The following is a 20,558-nucleotide window of genomic DNA, read 5'->3' on the forward strand; positions in this document are numbered from 1 at the left end:
ATTTAATAGGAGGAACTGACAAAACTTTACACAGGTCTTTTTTGAGCCATGAAAAAGAATGATTAGTCTTCTTTTGGTAAGACTTTTAGGAAATAAAGTAACTTAATTATGAAATAGCAGTCTGATGAGACATTCTTGTATTGGTATTGATTGTTAAAGTAATTGTGTTATCCAAAAAGACTGACAAATTCTAATTAGTATGGACAGGATATTACTCATTACAGAACTATTTTGAGAATACAGATATTCTGATTTTATACCCACTACATTTCAAAATTCTGTAAACTGAGGCATTCGATGTGTATAATGTGGCAGACCATAGTGAATTTTCATTTATTTTATTCTGTTCAGTCCTTTTCCCATTAGGCAGGCAAACACTGTCATAACCATCTTGGGTTTTACTTCAACAAGGTCATCAGGTAAGGCATATATCCGGGCACCAATCTTCCGAGCAACTGAAATGGCGTATCTTGAAAAGACAAGAAAGATGTCTTAGGATTTATTATCTACCATATTTTCAATTAACACATTTTGTTTTTGTTTTTTATAAGCACCTTTTTAACTTAACAAAAGGGTTAAGGGTAATTTTAAAAATCGCATTCCCCACATGAATTGTACTTTGAAAGTTAAAAACATCCCTGTCAGGATTTCGGATGCCGAGAGGATCGCCACGGTCTAATATAAACCAGAAGGGCTTACTTAGCATTGTTCAGTTTGTCCTCATCAGTCAAGTTTTCTCTCTTGATCATTTCTGGACGAACTGCATTTGGTGCAATGGCATCTATTAAATCTAAGACAGGCAAACTCGTGCTAATAGATTTATCCTAGGAAAGAAAGACAAACACGCATGAACATCCTACCTGCAGTGTTCACAAATGTCAGCCTCTTCTGGTCACAGTCATGTAACTGAAACCAACCTCTAAATCATCTTTGAACTCGAGATTAAGCTTTTCTACCGCCAATAACACCTACAATAAACCACTTCAGTCTTCATGATAAATTATAGTATATACAGAGTTTCCCCATACTGGAATAAGATTTATGGTCATGATCATTCCTACTTTTTTTGCCAACTGTAACATCCTTTCTGTGATAAGCAACTTTTAAGATGGAGTTGATGCATTTTAAATTAATAATTTTCTATCTTGTAGACCACGAATTCCCAAGACCTCACTTAGTATTTTCAGAAAGGAAAGGGAAATAGTGAAGGGAACCTGGCATTTACAAAGACGGCATTCTTGTTGGTTTAAATCTTTTATTTGTCACTGTATATTAATCCTACATCTCAGGAAACAGTGTGTGTGTGTGTGTGTGTGTGAGACTCTTTTTTAACAATGAAGTACATAAATCCAAAAAGCTCAAATAGCTAACACAGCCAACAAATACCAAGTATTTAACCTGTGATAGCCTAACACTAATACTCAAGACACTCCATTTTGTTGTTACTTCCAGAGTATATTAAAAATGGACAGCTACTCTAGGGGACAGAGTACTGTAGCTAAAATTTTAAAGAGAAATCTGATCTGAATGGATTTTGCAATTTGCTTGCACATGAAAAATGATCTGTTGTTCTCAGCTTGAACGATGGCTTTTATTGCTTGCCTACCCATCCTCGACTCAGTCCTCACCTCTCTCTGTTCTAACAGAACCCATGTTTTCACTGTGCCCCTGTCATTTACAGGGACATGAGCTTCAAGGAAAGCTCTGGTCATCCAGTGCTCTAGGAACGAAGCTGAACTGGTGTAGGTCATGCATTCTAAACAAACTTTATGTATAAAACAAACAATTCATAAGCAGGTATGCAATATGTGTCTGTAGTAAAAATTCTCAGGGAGGGGCTGGAGAAATGGTCGCGCAGTTCAGAGCACTGGCTGCTCTGCCAAAGGACTTGGCTTTGGTTCACAGTACCCGTTTGGTGGCTACAGACTGTCTGTAATTCCAATTACAATAGAGCTGAAGCTGCCTTCTGACTTCTACAGGCACTAGACATGTACACAGCACACAGGTTTTCACGGCATAGGCAAAACATTCACAATAATAAAAAAAATTGACAGAGAAAGAGTAATTAACAAGAAGAAGTATGGGCATGGTGGTGCACGCCTTTAATCCCAGCAACTGGGAGGCAGGGGCAGGTGGAGCTCTGAGTTTGAGGCCAGCCTGGTCTACAGAGCAAGTTCCAGGACAAGCCAGGGCTACACAGAGAAACCCTACCTTGAAAATAAAATAAGAAAGAAAAGAAACAAAAATGGGAAAAGAGTATCTAAATGCCCCTTTGAGGCCGGGCGTGGTGGCACCCGCCTTTAATCCCAGCACTTGGGAGGCAGAGGCTGGCTGGTGGATCTCTGTGAGTTCCAGGCCAGCCTGGTCTACAAAGTGGGTCCAGGACAGCCAAGGTAACACAGAGAGACCCTGTCTCAAAAAAACAAACAAAACAAAACAAAACAAAATGCCCCTTTGTCCAGTAAATAAAGTGGAAAGCCCCTAGTCTAAGATGGACAGAGCAGTTCTGTCTTTACCACAATGATGTTATTTGGGCCTAAGTTAGTTAGACTTTCAGAAATCAACAACTTTATCTGAATGAGAGGATGAACTCTCCATCATAAGCAGCAATAAGAACTAAGAAGAGAGTCAGCTTTGGGGGGAAAGTTGGCAGATTAAACAGCAAAGCAGTGATGGTTGTGGTGGGGACTACTAGCCTGAAGTCTAACCGACCTTCGCATTTCTGCTATTGTAGTTGGTTCCTTTCTCTTTTATCTAAACCAATTTACATTTCTACTCTAGAAGCCAGAAACCTGTTTCCCTTCGCTCTGGGACTGGGATGCCACAGGATTCTTGATCTTTACCAGAAATGACAGGACAGGCACAGTCTCTAGCCATATACAGCTTTATAATAAACGACTGACAAGATAATGTGAAGAATGTTTTGTGACAGAGTTGCTTTGAAAGGCCATAAACTTAGGTTATTTATTCTACACGAAAAAATATGTTTTGGGATACAAATGGAAGATTTAAAAACAAATTAGGCCTCTCACATCTAAATGATGTAGGTACTGTGGACCTGCTTTCCTACTTCTGAAAAGAAATTCATAGGTGTTTTCTCAGTGTAGTCTGCAGACTATTTACGTGAAAATCAGCAGGAGTACTGGATGAAGTGCAGACGTAGAGCCCTGTGAAGGGCTTGGTGGTCCAGCCTGCCTGGCACGCCCTGTGCTTCATCCTAAATGTTAATCCTGTTAATCTGTGGGTGAAGCTGGTCCCCGGGGTGTTACACTTTCTAAAGAGAGATGCGATGGTTATCTCGCTCTAGGATGAACCTAAATTTTCCCCAGCTCAATTTTCATACAGACAAATGACCTAATCGTACTTTATTTTTTGATTATTTGTTTACATATTTGTGGCATTTTTAAGTGTGTCTTGATTTAGGTTTAGGGAACAATGATTTTTTTACACCTCCTCTTTTTCATGTTTTATCCTGGGGAAAGTTTTTAACTGAATTAAATGAAAAGTTTAAGTTTCTAAAGATTGTATCAGATCCTTAAAGGACAGACCTATCTTCTGACTTGTAGTTATCACTGAAAGACACTTTACTATTGCAAAGGGGTACAGGATATCGTGGGAATTCTTTGTACCACTTCTAAGTACAATTATAGAATTTTCCCTTTAAGTTAAGCATAAGTAAATTACATAAGCAAGAAGTCTCTAGAATCTTAATTTCCAAGATTATGAGCTGTATCATCTTTTTCCTTTGGTTTGATACTCTACTTTATTATTGTCATTGTTTTAAAAAAATAAATAAATAAATAAAAGTGAAAAAAAAAAAAAAAAAAAAAACAGGGATGTGACCAAGAGAGTTTTCCAAAAGACTTAACAGGAATCCCTCCACACATGATGTCCTTTATATACAGGCTGTGCCATTAGCATAGCAAGCCCCATTTATTGAGCCCTTACAGTGTGCCACACATGCTTAAGTCTTTTTCTGTTTGTTAACTTATTTAGTTTTACAATGATCCTGTAAGACAGATTTATCTCCATCTCAGATTTGGAGAAACTGAAACACCGAGAAATTAATGTTATAACTTGCCGGAGGACACCCAGGTACTAAATGAAAAATCAGATTATTAGGTCTGTTTTCATTCACCCATAGATGTAGCCCAGCTGCTAGTATAAGCTGCCAAGGTTGCTGCACAGCAGATATCTTCCTGCGCTGCCACCCCCACCCCCTCAGCTGGTTTACACAGTACAGCTGACACCTCACACTGCAGGGCTCCGCTTCTTATTTGTGTCCTTCCCTGAACAGCAAGCTCTTTGAGGATGCTGGTAGCCATGGTAACAAGGCACCTGACACACTGGATATTTAAAGAATGAATGAGTAAGTCAGTCACACAGGTAGCAAGTCAGACCCGGGGCCATACAACTGCGGGAGTTTTCTTTTGAATCCGTAAGGAGACAGACCTTGATAAGAAAGCCAGCTCGTCCCTTTGAAAGGTGCGTGGCAACAGACAAGTTATTGAGTTCTCTAATGCTCACATTTTTGCTCCTGGAGTTGAGTAGAATGTTTAGCCTAATGACAGATAGTCTCATTATAATTAGTACTACTTGCTGAAGTAATAATAAATAATTACTACTGCTCTATCTTCTTGGTGAGAGAAGATTCTTTACAAATAAAAGAGTTAAATGTCTTTTCTAAAAAGCCTAGTTACAGCATTTGTCTTGGATGAAACCAATATTTTCTTACTAGTACCACCTGACAACCTTCAGCAAAAAGGCTGGGGAGAAGCCTCCCTTCTTCAGGTATTCTTCGGCCCTTGGTTACCAGGCAGCTACTACATTTCTGCCTCCTCTTTGTTACAAGTAAAGCCATCATGTGTTCTCTATTGCGTGTGCTCCGTGAACCTTCTTGATTCTTTATGACTTTATAATAATGCCCATCTTCATCCACAACTCTCAGTCAGCTGATCACAAAGTCTGATTGGTCCTTTTGCTCAATATTCCTTATTTAGGCCCAATTTCTTCCCCATCCTGACTTAATCTGTTTTGTACAGTTTGCTTTAGAAACCATCCTCTCTACACGGCCTTTATTCAAGATGGATGCTTATAGCCTGCTAGCTCCCTCTTTTGTCCACCAGTTCAAATCCTTCCTCCATCTGATGTTCAAATCCCACCCTCTTCTCTTTCTCTCTCTGGGTTTTGAGTGTTTATTACACTGAGTTATTTAAGGCCAGTTTACGAAGGTATATAATGTACTTCATCATCAAATCTGTTTTCTCTGTCCACTCTTTTCTTTAGACTTTTCTTTTTAAAAATATATTTTATTAATTTATTCATATTACATCTTAATGGATATCCCATCCCGTGTGTCCTCCCATTCCTCCTTCCCTCCCATTTTCCCCTTACTCACCTCCCCTTCTCTGTCCACTCTTAACTGACCACTGAGTTGGGGATATCAACCAGACTGTACACTTAACAAAATCAGTCGTACTTCTTAAAGTTTATAATTTACTCCGTATTACGTTCACTGTATGAGTTTTATCTTTAATGTAAATGTTGAACACAGAAGGCTAAATAAACTTCTTACAGCTTCTGGCTTTTTCTTTAGCTAGAAAAGCTACTTAATAGTAATACGTCAATAAATATCACTGTGTCCCTGAATGTTTCTTCATTGTATTTGATTACTTTATTTATTTGCTTGCTTGCTGCTACCAGGGATCGAACCTAGGACCTCATGCATGCTGGTCAAGCATTCTACCGTCCTTCTTATTTTTAATAGTATGCAAGTATGTATAACTTTAGCATAATATTTTCAAAGATGACCAATTAGAGAATTTTACAATATACTGCCTTACTGTTTTACATTTAAATTTTCATTGTATAGTTAAAACATGAACACAAATCACAGACTAAAAGTTATTTTTTTTTAAAAAATCAACAAAAAATAGTCTTACTAGTGTCTTCCAAGATATAAAAGAAGAAAGGAGGATGTACTTGACTTAGGACCCAGGAAGCATCTCTCCCAAGACCTATTCTGTTAAAACCACTTGGAGCTTTGTTTTTTATAAAGTGACTGAATTCATCAACATATGACATTTCTGCCACTCTCAAACACTGTTCAATACACAGAGCAAAGGCAAAGAAAACAACAAAGATGGGTAGGTGTCTTTAGATAGAGCTTAGGGTTTCATCTATTGGCACTTTTTTAAATTATTTTTAAAAACGGAAATTCCTGGACTTTTGTGGTTTTTTTTTTTTTACATAGAATAAAAATTGCAGACACACAGGGCCCCGACTGAGTATGTTCAGGCAGGCATGCTTATTTGTAGCTCATACCAGCTTGCATGCAACAACAACACACAATGAGCATGAATGAAGGTCAGTGGGTACATAGGTCCGTGCTTTATGAGTCATCCACAAATGCTCTGAAGGAAGTGTTAGGTGCATTATGAAGCCGGATGATAAGAACTGTTTTTCCTACCAGTTGTCTCAATCCCCACTTGACTCAGTTTGGCTGGCTCTGCACGCCTTGGACATGACGCCAGTACAATTCAGAGACTGCTGCTAGGGAGCACAAAACATTACAGGTCCCAGATAAACAACCATGGCCTTGCGGATTCCTTTCTCATTTGACAACTGGAATTTTGGCTCAATTCTAACATCAGATTACTGCTAACTTGCAATTGTATTCAACAACCAACCAATCAATATGTAAGAATTTGTCTAATTATCTCTGGTTACACTTGCCAGATAACTACCATGTCTAAATTCTTGGGTTATATGTTTCTGGGGTCTCAAACTAATATAATTCCGAATCTCACAAAGGTTAAAATTAAAATTAAATTAAAATCCCTCGTATTAAACTTAGATATAATTTTTAAGTGTTCGTGATTACCTTGAAGCTGGAAATAGAGGTGCTTTTGTTTGCACTTTTAAGAGTCTGATTGACCCATTTAATAATCACATCGTCATTGACTTTTTCACCTTCTCCAAGATCTGATAATACATTCAGTGTGTATCTGCAACAGACGTGATATGAACGTGAGACAAGGGGATGAAATTTGTGTTCACACCATTTATATCTACATTTGCCAAACAGCCAGGTGTGGGAGTGTGCGCCTGTGACCCCAGCACTGGCAAGGCCAAAGCTAGATGGCAAGTTACCGGCTCCAGAAAGTAGTATTTCCAACTCTAGTTTGGCATTTGCACGTAGTTACATTCAAAAAGCCACAAAGATCACGATTCAAAACCACACGGTATTTTAAAACCTTGAAGGCAATTCCTTACAAAGCCATTTAAGAGGTATTAATAGAAAGTGATTGTATTCCTAGAGATTAACCCAACACCAAGAGCAAGCTTCTAGGGGAATAATTTGCTTCACGCTGTATATTTCTTATGTTCACAACTCTCTAAGAATAGCTCTGTGTTTAGTTCAAATGATTTGTTGAAGGAATCTCGGTGTTGCTTAAGGCCCGCGCCTTTACCTTCTCATCAGCTGCCACACCAGCGCCAGGGTAAGTGTTGCGTTCCCTTCATTTAAGTCCTGCCCAGCGATGCCAACCAAAGAGAATTTGGCCTCACTCTTCCCAAGGTCTACTGCATAGTTGCAGTTTTCAATCTGGAAGGTGGCAGAACTAACTGTTAGTATAAAATATTAAAAAAAAGAAAGAAAGAAAGAAAGAAAGAAAGAAAATCCCCAGACTATGCCAACTAGTCCAACCACCTGAGAAGTAACAGTGAAGACATTTTATGTGACTATGTTTTATTTCATAATAATGTAGTCAAACAATTATGCCCACTTTGCAGGGAAGTGACCCAAGCAACAAAGGGATTAATCTAGATTATGAAAATGGATGAACAGTGTTACGCTTCCATCCAACCCTCAAGTCTGTGGCTAAAAACTTTGACTTTGAGCATGCTCTGAAATGTGGGTCCTTGTCCACTTGATCAGCCAAGGCTTTCTCTGGGATGTGGCTGTTGTAACAGCGGTTTCCTCCCAAATAACACATTCTACCTCAGAGAGAAAGGTTTCTTAAGACACAGAGCATTCTAAAGGGAAGTGAAACATTCCCAAAGAGCTCCTTCAAATTCAGGAAGTAAACAACAACAGTGCCAGGAAGTCACTGAAACTGACCAGATTCCCTGGGCTCTTCCCTCCCCAAATTTACACAACCAGTATGGATTGCTGAAAGGCTGTCAGAGTAGCTGAGCCTCTTTAGAAGAAACTAGAACCAGCTGATCTGCCTAGAAAACGGACACCCTCCCACCTGTTGAGCTGCCTGCAGGCTGTGCAGCATGCTCCAGGTTTCCAGCTCTCAGGAGCTGTCACCCATGCTGGGGTGGGCTTTGGTGATTCCGCTGTCTTTGAGTGCTTTCTGCTCCTGTAAGTAACTGTCACTCACACTCCTGTAAATAATCCCAATAAAACTCACTGGGTCACCAATTTGGACTTTGATGCTATCCTCACTTTGGTCTGTCACCAGTTCTCTATCTGGAGTGAGAATATGATTGCTTGTTCAAGTCACCCCAAGGAATAAAGAGTGTCACACAACAGTAGCTCAGTGGTAGAGTACTTCCCTAGTATGGGTGAGGCCTTGGGTTCAATCCCAAGCATCACAGACATTACCAAATAACCTTAACGGTACCAGCCAATTATTTTATCCTTATCAACTACTTAAATTCGTGGGCTGTCTTTTATTTGTATTCAGTTTTCATGTGTTTTCTTTTGCTATGCATAGTATCACAATTTCCTATTTATAAAAACAAACGGGAGCTAGCGAGGTGCCTCAGCGGTTAAGGGCTCTTCCAGAGGTCCTGAGTTCAATTCCCAGCAACCACCTATAATGAGCTCTGGTGCCGTCTTCTGACATGTAGGCATACATGCAGGCAGAAAGAATACTGTATAAATCAAAAGTATATAAATCTTTTTTAAATATTTAAATATGTCCAGTACAAATCCCTGTCATTCACTCTCCACACACTTCAGCTTTGTTCTCAAGACACTGCCATCTGCCGTAAAAATCAGATTTATAAACACTGTGCTTGTTTGAATAATGTCCTCCATGAGCTCCTATAAGTCGCTAGCTGAAGAACAGTTTGGAAGGATTAGGAGGTGTGACGTTGTTAGAGGAACTGTGTCACTGGGTTGGAGGAGGGAGGGAGGCACTGCTGTTTCAAAGGCCCACAGGAAGGCCCGTGTCTCTCTTCCTGCTGCAGCCTGTGGGTCAGGATGTAAAGCTCTCAGCTACTGCTCCCTGTAGCACCATGCTTGTCTGCTTCCCACCATGGTGACAGAGGATTAAACCTGTGAAACTGCAAGCCAGCCCCTAACTAGAAGCTTTCTCTTCTCAGAGTTGCCGTGGTCCTGGGATCTCTTCATACAGAACATAACTAGGACAAACACCAAATAAACCAGTTCCCCACCTGCTTAATTTTGTCACCTTTTAAACGCGTGCGCGTGCGCGTGCATGTATGTGTGTAGGTGGCACATGCATGCCACAGTACACTGTGGAGGTGAGGAGACAACCCCGGGTGTCAGGCCTCTCCTTCCACGTGTTTTTCTGCGTGCCCTACAGCTTTAGGTGATTCTCCCACCCCACCCACGCCCTCCCCTACCTCACCACAGCAACACTGGGATTATGGACACTGATGCCACGTGTCCCATTTTTTTTTATGTGGATCCTTGGGATTTGAAGTCAGATCCTCGTGCTTGTAGAAAGGACTTTTCTCCCACTAAACCATCACACAGCCTCACCTGAGGTACTTCTGCTCTGGTGACATTGTAAGCTCTAAAGTCTTTTTTTTTTTTTTTTTTTTTAATCTTCAATTAAAACTTTTTTTTTTTTTTTTTTTTTTTTTTTGGTATTTGGGTGTTTTGCCATATGCACACTGTGTCTGAAGAGGCCAGAGAGCACATCGAATCTTCTGAAACTAGAATTACACGTGGTTGTGAGCCAGCATGTGTGCTAACGCACAGTACAGGGTGAAGGTCGTCTGGGGTGACTTTTGGCTTTACCCTTGGTAGTCAGCATCACGCCTAGCTTTGTATATAAGTTGTAGGGACTGAGCTCAGGTGCTTGTGTTTGCACGGCAAGCACTTTTCTAGCTGAGCTGACTTCCTAGCCCAACTTTGTAGTTTTTCATGAGAGAAAAATAAGCTGAAATTATAAGGTCAGAGGGTTTCACTAAGCATTCTTGTTCTATATTGCCAAAACGGTTCTAGGAGTGTCGTGAAAATGGACACGTTTTCCAATGTTTCATTTCTCCAGCACACACTTCCCCGCCGCTATCCATTTCCTCTGCCCTCTGCCCCTTTGTCTCTGTTCCCCTGGGACAAAATTCAACCATTTTCTGCCTTCCTGACTCAAGTCCAACCGTCTGCATGACGCCATTTGGACAGGCTAGCATGCGGCCTTCTTCCCTGAGGAGCCCACGGTACCCACTTCACGCGCAGTCGCCGGTATGCGCATCTTATCCCCAGCATCTATGTAAGGCTTCCCAAGCACCAGCTCCACGGCTTGTGCCCTTTTCTCTCACGCACTGCACTGTGCAGGTAGCAAAGAAATGTAGGTGTGTCTGCTGAATAAATGAATGAGTAAGCAGTCAGTACTCAGCAAGTCATGGCAATTACAGCAGAAGAGTGTACTTAGGGAACATCTCAGAGAGCATAAGCACCATAACCTGTTAAAGACGAAAACAGTGTAATGAAGTGTCTGCCTGGAAGGGACTGCCTTCGTCTTTCTAAGCACTCAGAAACTAAGCTTACAAAGAACCCGGTAAGCCTTAGCACATTTTGAGTTGGACTAAATCTACAGGTGCAAACCACACACCAACATCTACGAAACTAAACCCTCGGTGCTTTTTTTTTTTTTTTTTTTTTTTTTTTTTAAATCAGAGTGACAACAATGCGGCCATAGTCGTTACTTTCACCTTCTTCATGTTCCCGCCAAGGGCAGGGTAAGGAGGCTTGTTGACATGGCTCCAGTTGACTGGCACTCGGATCATCTCATAGAGCTGAAAGATCACCAACGCATCCGCAAGGTCGCTGAAACAGGAAGGAAATGCACATAAGGGTGGGCAATCGTCAGTGCTGATATTGCTAAATAGACTACACGTGGATATGCGTCTTTAAACATATAATAGAGTCACTTAAAGCTTATAAGTGGCAAGGCATTTCATTTGGCCTCAAACTTTCAACCTAAACCTCTGTCCAATTTTTTCCATGTCTTACAAGGCAATTTGTACATATGCTCACACTCAGATACACGCACACATATAAACGTGTGTTGCCACCGTACTTACACATTTGAAAGCCACTTAAATGTCTAGTATTATAAAAACTATTGAGTCAACTATCCTTACCATGAACTCCCGGGCTGTCGTTAGATAGATTAATTTGGTCTGAAAATACTGATATAAAAAGTTCTACAAGAGCTGGGCGCGGTGGCACACGCCTTTAATCCCAGCACTCGGGAGGCAGAGGCAGGAGGGTCTCTGTGAGTTCGAGGCCAGTCTGGTCTACAAAGCGAGCCTAAGACAGCCAGGGCTACACAGAGAAACCCTGTCTCGGGGGGGAAAAAGTTCTACAAGATACATTAAGTATTTAAAAGTAAGTGGCAGGACACTCACAGTTTGATCTCATTTAATAAAAAATTAGTCAATTTTCACACATATGTACATACACCTATATATGAATGGCTAAGAGTGATCACTTGTGAGCAGGAAAAGGAGACTAAAGGAAAGAACAAGGGGGAATTAGATGTTTCATCTCATTCTATATAGTTATATTGTTTGAAACTTGTACAGTTAAAATGAGCCTGTGGGTATTAGGACTTTTAAAAACTTTAAAAATAGGTATAGGAAAATTATAGCTACCCACTGGGTAGCTGTTTCTAGGCAATAATAAAAGTTGAGAGGAAGCAATTTATAAGGAAGTGGGAGCTGTGACTGTAAGAACACTAAAGAACACTGTTACTTTGGATTCAGGAAAATTAGCTCCCTGCGAAGCTTGAGGTCTGTAAAGTCAGTCAGTTTTCAGCTCTCGCTCCGAAGGACATAGAGCAACATCTACGCGTTTACGCAGCAGCCGGGTGAAGGGAGGCCTGGCTTTCCTGCCCCAGGAGCTTGTGTGCTGCCTGGGTTCTGCTAAGGTCCACACCAGAGCTCCTGCTCTGAGCACACACACCATGGAGCAGTGAATGAATGAAGCTAGGCTCTGTACTGAGTGATGGGGGCATCCAAAGAACGGTTAGTCAGATCTGACCAGTGTGCGGAAGTCTTGTCGTCTTTAAAAACTCAAGTTACGTTATGTAAATGTGTTTGTGTTTTAATCCCAGGGGTACGAGGGGGCTGCTTCAGTTTGTCCACAGCTGATAAACCATGATTGTCTCGTGCTCTGGCAGGGGTGTGATCTTTGCCAGCTGAAGATAGTGTAATTCTGAGGACTCTAAGTGGGTATAAATGTCAGAGCTGGGAGCCGGGCGTGGTGGCGCACACCTTTAATCCCAGCACTCGGGAGGCAGAGGCAAGCGGATCACTGTGAGTTCAAGGCCAGCCTGATCTACAAAGTGAGTCCAGGATGGCCAAGGCTACACAGAGAAACCCTGTCTCGAAAAAAAAAAAAAAAAAACAAACAAAACAAACACACAAAAAAAGTCAGAGCTGGGAGAGAGCCAGGGGGCGCCAAGGAAGGAGGAGGAGGAGGCTGCTGCTTCTCCCTGCTGCTCCTGGTTGCTATGGCTGCAGACTGATGAAGAGAAGAAGTAGGGGATATCCTGAAGGGAAGATTGGATTTGCCCCACGAAATGACAACCCCAACCAGCAGCAGGAAGTATGAAAGCGTCTGATGTCCCCTTTCCCCACTAACTTTTCCCCTCCTACCTGGTATTGGGGAAGTTGGAAGGTATTAGGGCAGATAGGGATTGGAGGGGGTAAAGGCACAAGAACCCAAAAAAATAGATAAAATAAAGACACTTACAGACTGGGCCATCTGAACGCACACAGACACTCTGTATGCAAGGAGAATTCACTACAGTCTGTGTAAGTCCTGGAATCTCACCTATTTCATGAGATTTTTCTTTTCTTCCACTTTAAAGAAATTCACCCTCCGTCTTATATACTATCTTATTATGATTCTTCCTGCTCTGCACACTGGAAACCTGAGTCCCAGAGGGCTGAATAATTCCCAGGGATTTTACAATACAACCCAGAACCAACCGGTGCTAGAAAAACTCTGGGGCTAATAGTTGTAGAAATATATTTAATAGTTTACCTAAAGAAAAAAAAATATTTAGTTAAAACCAGTGTCAGCGTAGTTGCTTTGGTACTGCAGGGTATGTTGTAGTGGGGAGCTGAGGGCTAAGGGTAAGAGTAGGGTCCAGACCCAAGCTCACAGACACACGCTGCCTGGCATGCAGTTTTCTATTCCAAGGGTTTCTTTTGAGAATTAGGTAACATTTGAAGATCCTGTGAAAGTGAACTGTCTCCAACTCAAGGGTGACAAAAAACAAAAACAAGATTACCTTGCATGAAATTAGAACACACATAGGAAAATAGAAGCAAATGGAGATTGTTATGTTACATGAAGCAAGTCAGACTCAGAAAGGCCAATCACATGTTTCTCTCACATGTGGGATCTGGACTTAAATCTATACATGGTGTAAAAGGGGACCTGGTGGGAGTGAATTGGGACTAGCAAAGGGGAAGTGGGTGGTGGATAATAACATCTAAGTATAAAGATATTTTTGGAAAAAGAAAATGAATTTAAAATGTTTTGAATAATAAGAGAAAATTAAAATAATTACCCAGGGAAAGTGAGTTATTTCCACAAATAAGAAAAAGCCCAATGTGAAAATTACAGTATAAATACGGTATGATAAAGATAAATGAAAAATTACGATTTATAGTGAAAAAATAATGACGTATAAATAAGAACAATTTACTAGATATTACTGTGATTCTAAGCCTTCGTGCTGAGTTAAATTCTTATTTTCATGACTAACCACTGTAAAAATTTGGGAATTTATTCTTACATCATAATCAAATACTATTATTATCATATTGTCTTTTTACATAACACTTAAAAAAAAGATTGCCATTTCCCAGCATTCCAAAGGTTGGCTAAATTCTTGTGATTTGGGAAAATATCCTCATGTAAACATACCTAAAGTTGACACTTAGGAAGTTAGACCATGAAGGTAAGGCTAAGACAGTCAGCTATTTTACCTGTACAAATGGTTGATGTACGGGTGGACCCCCAGTGAATTCATCCAGTTCCGGAACGTCCTCTCTTCCTTGCTCTCCCCTAGAGTAGACATAAGATCACACTGGTGATTCAGGCCAAAATAATTCATTCTGGTGGGGGTAAACATATAGTATTTCTCATCCCAACTGTCTAGGAAGCTTCCATTTGTTCTCTCTCTGTCTGGATTTCCTTATGTGTGGTCTGTGAGCTACTACTGAGCGATGGGTTTGCCTGTCCAGGAATGCAACAGATGGTCTAAGTGCAACTTACATAGTACAAAGTTAGGACCTGGCCTGGCCATGCAAAAAGCCAATCTTTTAGCGGTGAGGTTGCTGCTGCAGCACAGTAAACAGACTAGAAGATTCTACTTTCCTCAAGTGCAGCGTTTCTACATTGGAGTGGGTTATGGTTAGACAGGAAACCAAATCTATACTTTATACCAAATAATGAAAGGGAGAGAAGATGTCAGGTGACGTAAAAGAAAAAATACGCAGTGAGGAGTATCAACATTTTCTGGCTTTCTGAGTTACTTTAGATCGCTATTGTTGAAAACTCATCAGGAACACAGACCACCCACAGCATTTCATTTTGTTCTGAGATACATTTCTTCACAGTACGTTCTTGGATCCCGAAGATCAACTCAAGGGGATAGATAACTCAGTGGGTACTTTTGTTCAGTCGGCCTCCCTGGGTGTATACCATCTATTAAAAACCCACATGTGAGTATGGTATATACAACTCGGGAAGAGTGTGAGCTCACTCTGCAATATCTGCCTTACAGAAATCTACGGTCAGGAAATGATCCGAAGTGACTACATTCTTTCTTATTCTTTGACAAAGCTGGGGGGGGGGACGACAATAAAATAATTTAGTATCTTAATTACCAAACTCCCCAAAGAGAAAACCTTTATATTCTCTATCACAGGCCAGTGTAGGTCACTCTAGACTTTGGTCCACGAGACTTGCAGTGCCATCCCTCCTGGAAATCTATAACCACCTGAACTCCAGGACTCATGCTTAATCGTCTGTATAGTCAACTTCAAACTAAGTGCCACAGGGTATGAGCCTACATATCCACAAAGGACCGAAGCCTTATACAATCTAAAGGATTCTGTTATCTCCTTCAAATAAACTGTTCACCCTATTTTCATGTAGACTTTTAATGCTATTACCTAACACCAGACTCTATATAATTCTACTTGTATTAACCAAATAATTTCTTGTTTAAATTCTGTCCTCTCTGATCTCAAAAAGTAACTGATCTGTTTGTCATCTCTGCCACATTACTTTATAATGAACAATGTACATGGGGAAACTTTTATTAAGAGAGGCAAGTTAAACTACATGGTGCAAATGAAATCCCTGAACTGTTTCCAACATGGCAGACACATAAGCACATTATGTTCAACGCTCGATATGTATGGCTTGGACTTGTGTTTTGGTTCTTTCTCTCACTTACTGGTACTGTATTAAGACCCATTTTTCTCCAGTAATTAGTAAATGTTTACATTGTTTCTAGCTAGGAAATTCAAATCATGTTTTTAAATTACAAAAGATGGAGCATCACAGTTATGATTAAGATACTCAAAGTCTACTGAAACTGTTGGTCCAATGGATATTTGACAAGGCACTAAACTTACATTGGGAAATTTGGAAACTATTATAAGTTTTAGGGCTTTTCTAAGCGAGCATTTATTTACCTAGAGTCACTTAAGCCATCTTGGTAAGTAGATGCTCAAAGCTAGAAGCGCTATGCATCTGTGCTGGAGCCACTGTAAAGCATTTCAAAAACATATGCATCTCAGACTAGAAAATGCCTTTAGACTGTAGACAACTAAGGCAGCTGTGTGACTGAAAATCTTAATTTCTAATGTACCTGATAGCCCTGTAAAATATTATTTTTTCATTTACAAGTCGAATGGGCAAGAATTTCAATAAAACTAGTGTACTTTTAAAAATACATCATTACGAAGACAGAGAAGGAAATGGCGTGCTCCACACTCTCTGGGTGTGCCTGTGTTCCTTCTCCCACCCTGACCATTCATGGGCACATACTGCAGAGCAAATGCGTTCACTCATGGCCACATCAAACCTCTTCTGTGATTCTTCACAGTAAGTATTATTACTTGTGTTTGATATATTCAAGAAAGCCGAGGCTCACGGATGTTACTCAGGCAGTAAATGGTGGACCCATGATGTGAGCGAAATCTTTGTACTTTTATGCTCTATGTGCTTTCTGTCATCACAAGTGAATTCTCAGATAGGCTCCCAGTATGCCGCATATGTGTTTAGCACAATTTGATATGAAGGAACACTTAGTTGGGCCTTTAAATTTCAGTAGTTCCCTAGAGGAGAAATCCTGTGTCAGTGAGTCATACTAATATATGAATTTGGGATGTGATAAGGTCAAAGCTAAAACTTCATAAGGATCCGTAAATACAAATTTACAGAGGAAAATAATCCAATGACAGTCAAAGTCAAATGCATTTTTGGCAGCTACATCAGGACATACATATGTTCTAAATAAATAAGATTGATAGATATTTCCCACAGCATCTTATCAGGTGGAGGAAATATGTAGCAACCGTGTTCACACGGAAAACTCTCCAAAGCATGCTGAACACTAGCAAAGGAACCCACACATGACAAAGAGGAAAGCGAGCAAGTTGGAAAGGGTACTTAGCAAAGAATTCAGTAACTATAAAAAGCAGATCATTTTTAATATGCCACTCTAAACAATGCCTTCCGTTGTAAGAAACAGAGGGATCTTGAAATTTTCCAGACTCAGAAAAATACTCTTCCTTTTTGACTTAAGTTTTTAGTTTAGTTTTCTTTTAACCCTAATTTTTTCTTTACTTAAAAAAAAATGAAACCTATGCTTTTGTCATTTTTCCTCCGGTTATGTATTTTTGTAGAGAATATAGTCCTTATTTGACAGGACTCTCAGAAAAATTGCATTGGGTTAATTACATAAATATGCATGTTTAATTTCTTTAATTATAGTTAGTATATAATTATAATTTCTTTAATCTGAAATTTCATTAGTTATGATACTGCAATTGTGAAGGGACAGGACACTGGCACTCTAGTTGTGGCAGCCCAGAAAGAAAGGTTATGAAGCCGACTCACTCCATCTCATCGGGGAGGACAGTAAGAGCAGGTGTGGAGGGAGGGCACACTGCAACGTTAAAGTCTCCTGTTTCCCCAAACCAGGGCAACTAAGCCATAGGGTTAGCTCTCCCTCTGACAGCGGCCAGCCGAGGCCACTGTTTTTATTCTTCATTTTAATATTAATGGTGTTCATGTGGGTGAGGGTACGAGATTGGGAGAAAGCGGGAGAGTCTGGGTAGCAGAGATGAGGAGAAAGAAGTACTTATTGAGAATGTTCTTGTCATTAAGATAATTCATATATTGTAAGCTTCAATGACATTTAGACTATGCAACATAAATAATGGGACAAAATATGTTGTAAACTATTAATAAATCCTTTCAAAGACACATGATAAAAGATGCAATTTGTCAAACGAGAGAGATAAGGACTTCACATCCAACCATGAAGTCTAATTGTCAAACTGGTTTCTAACATGTTTAAGGCAACATCCCATCATTATAGAAGGCAAATTAGGTAGAGTGTATATAATCAAAGCCTTGCTCTACTCAATTACATTTCATTTGCATTTCTTGCTTGCAGTCATTCATTCTATAGGCATGTTAAGACAACACAGCATAAAATGCAAAACAATAAACATCCACCCAGATGGAAAGGATAAATGCCACTAATAAAAAGGAAAACTCAGAATGAATATATTTATAGGACATAGAAAAGTACTAAATACAGTACCTACATTAGGAGGGGTCAAATCTGCATTTCATGAAGCAAAACAGGAAAGTATTATGTTATGAGACAGATAACAACCACCTACACACAAATAATGAACATAATAATTTTTCGTATTTTCTAAGACATGAGGAAGAGCAGTAGTGAAGTCAAACTTGCTTGCAAAGGGGAAGATGCTGTCAACCGTTACTTTCTCTAACAGATAATTCATTCTCTGTACTGGTGGTGGAGTTATATAGAGCACAGGGTCATTTATGAGAACCCTTTCAGCATTTGATGGTTTTCACTTATGGAGAATGGCAGGTAAGTAAGATTTACTCCGGCATTTTCTTATAACAAAACCCAGCGATCTCATTCTGTTAACAGGAACCTTTGTGACTGCACAGGCTGACACACACACAATCGCATCTCCCACCACGGTCCCCTACCCAGGACAGTGAAGTAGACAATATCACAGAAAGAAACAGTGAGTCAACTCACAGCAGAAAGGACATACCTTCCAGTAAATTGATATCAATGTCATTGTTATCAGGCTTGTGCAGGCATGGGTACGTGTTAAAAAGATTCGCTACAAAGGCTAAATTTAGCTTAGGGTTTCCTGAAACCACATCTGCAGGAGTAACAAATTGTCTGCAGCCAAGCTTATCCGCTTCCTGAAGCATGAATCCTGCCCGCTTCAGGTCGTTTTTCTCCTAAACACGGAAGTAAAACAAAAACGGCCAATATTAAGCTTTTATTGACATAATTTTATAAATATAATATTTACAAGCAATTATGTTTCCACAAATACATTAAATAATAGCAAGGTGTGAAAGAATCACAAATCAACCTCCCCATTTACTTTAAGTATTTTAAAGTCTCTTTGGGGGCTGGAGAGATGGCTCAGTGGTTAAGAACACAATTGTTCTTCTAGAGGACCTGGGTTCAATTCCCAGCACCTACGTGGAGGGTCACAAGTATCTCTAACTCTCTTCTGACCTCTATAGGTACCAGGAACTCACATGGTGAAGAAACATACATTCAGGAAAAACCCCATACATATAAAATAAAAATAAATGAGCTCAGAGAGAGAGAGAGAGACAGACAGACAGACAGACAGGCAGACAGACACAGAGAGAGACAGAGAAACAGAGAGAGAGAGAGAGAGAGAACTAAAAGAATCACACTGTTCAAAACTTTAAAAGTCTAGAAACAAAACAGTAAATGAACTCCAAGTGCACCCACATGACAACAGACAACACTGTGACTGAAGAGATCTCGGTTCAAAACTAGGTCCTAGGAGGAGTTTAAGTACAAAGTGATGAGCTTCACACAAAGTTAAAGAGGAAGTGAGGGTTTCGGTTTTATAAGGAATACACCGAATGGAAGGAAAAGTATTAAAAGGGGATCGGGTGAGCAAGGAACACTCGGTTCAAGCTGGCAGTTCACACACTGAAGTGACGCAGACCAGTAAACAAGGGAGAAGTGGTGAACTAAATGCCACCATCATGGTTCATCCTACCATTACATCAAGGGATCATGACATTTGTTCCAATTTCAAACCAAGCAGCCACCAACAAACTAAACAGTGCGCAAGGCTTCGTGGCCGATCATGAGAGAGCACCAAATGCCAGGGTGGTCTGTCTCGTCCTGTGTACCCACAGTCAAGAAGAAATAAAGCGTGCACGGTGTTGTGGCAATCCTATAGTCCCAGCACTCAGAGGCTGAAGCAGGACTGTTGCAACTTTAAGACCAGCCTGGGCTACCAAGTGAGTTCCAGGGCAGCCTGGGCTACATAGTTAAAACTCTTGTCTCAAACAAGCAACAAACAGTAGCAAAAACAATAGAGTCACTTCTACTAAGCAATGAAAAGTTACCAAGGCGGATGCCAACATGTTTCAATATATGGACCTTATTTAGGTTTTAGTTTGAGTGAACTATAAGAAGAAAATATGACATTTATAAGACAATTACAAATGTCACAGTGACTATATTATAGACTACTACTAATTTTAGGGGTAAAGTTTTATGGTTATGATAAAATATCTTTTATTTTAGAAATACCAGAATAACCAATGAAATAATACTACGCCTAGATTTTGCTTTACAGTAACAGGGGAGTAGAAAAATGTGTAGAGAAATAAAGTAAGTCCAGTGACTATAAGATGACAAATGCTTAACTAGGCTAGAGCAGTACTGAGTCTTTGCTTTTTTAGAAACAGTCTCACTGCAGCCCTGGTTGGCCTGGAACTTGCTGTATAGACCAGGTTGGCCTTAAATGCACAAAGCTATTTGCCTCTGCCTCTTCAGGATAGGATTAACAGCGAGGAGAGAGGGGGGGAGAGGAGCAGAAATCGACAGAAAGAAAAATATGGGGGAAGGAGGGCGGGCAGGGAGCGGGGAAGGGGGAGTGTGCTGTGCTACACATTTCGCTGCACTCACTGTTCAAAATCAGAGTTAAAAAACAGAAGAGTCACCAGGAGTCGGGGGAGTGGACGGTTACTGTTGGAT

The 20,558-nt window shown here is 40.3% G+C and overlaps 1 protein-coding gene across 1 annotated transcript in view; it reads right to left on the reverse strand.

The window, feature by feature from the left end:
* Positions 1-20,558, reverse strand: part of Pls1 (plastin 1) — a 42,355-nt gene continuing 21,797 nt past the window's right edge. Inside the window, exons 9-15 of the mRNA XM_051140272.1 lie at positions 18,565-18,760; positions 14,212-14,290; positions 10,918-11,032; positions 7,473-7,606; positions 6,884-7,007; positions 700-824; positions 1-469 (exon numbers count right to left, since the gene is read on the reverse strand). Coding sequence (XP_050996229.1) covers positions 334-469; positions 700-824; positions 6,884-7,007; positions 7,473-7,606; positions 10,918-11,032; positions 14,212-14,290; positions 18,565-18,760 — 909 coding nt within the window. The 3' untranslated portion in view covers positions 1-333. The remainder of the gene's footprint in view (positions 470-699; positions 825-6,883; positions 7,008-7,472; positions 7,607-10,917; positions 11,033-14,211; positions 14,291-18,564; positions 18,761-20,558) is intronic.

The sequence above is a fragment of the Acomys russatus genome, chromosome 32 (assembly GCF_903995435.1).
Source record: "Acomys russatus chromosome 32, mAcoRus1.1, whole genome shotgun sequence".
Classification (NCBI taxonomy): Eukaryota; Metazoa; Chordata; class Mammalia; order Rodentia; family Muridae; genus Acomys; species Acomys russatus.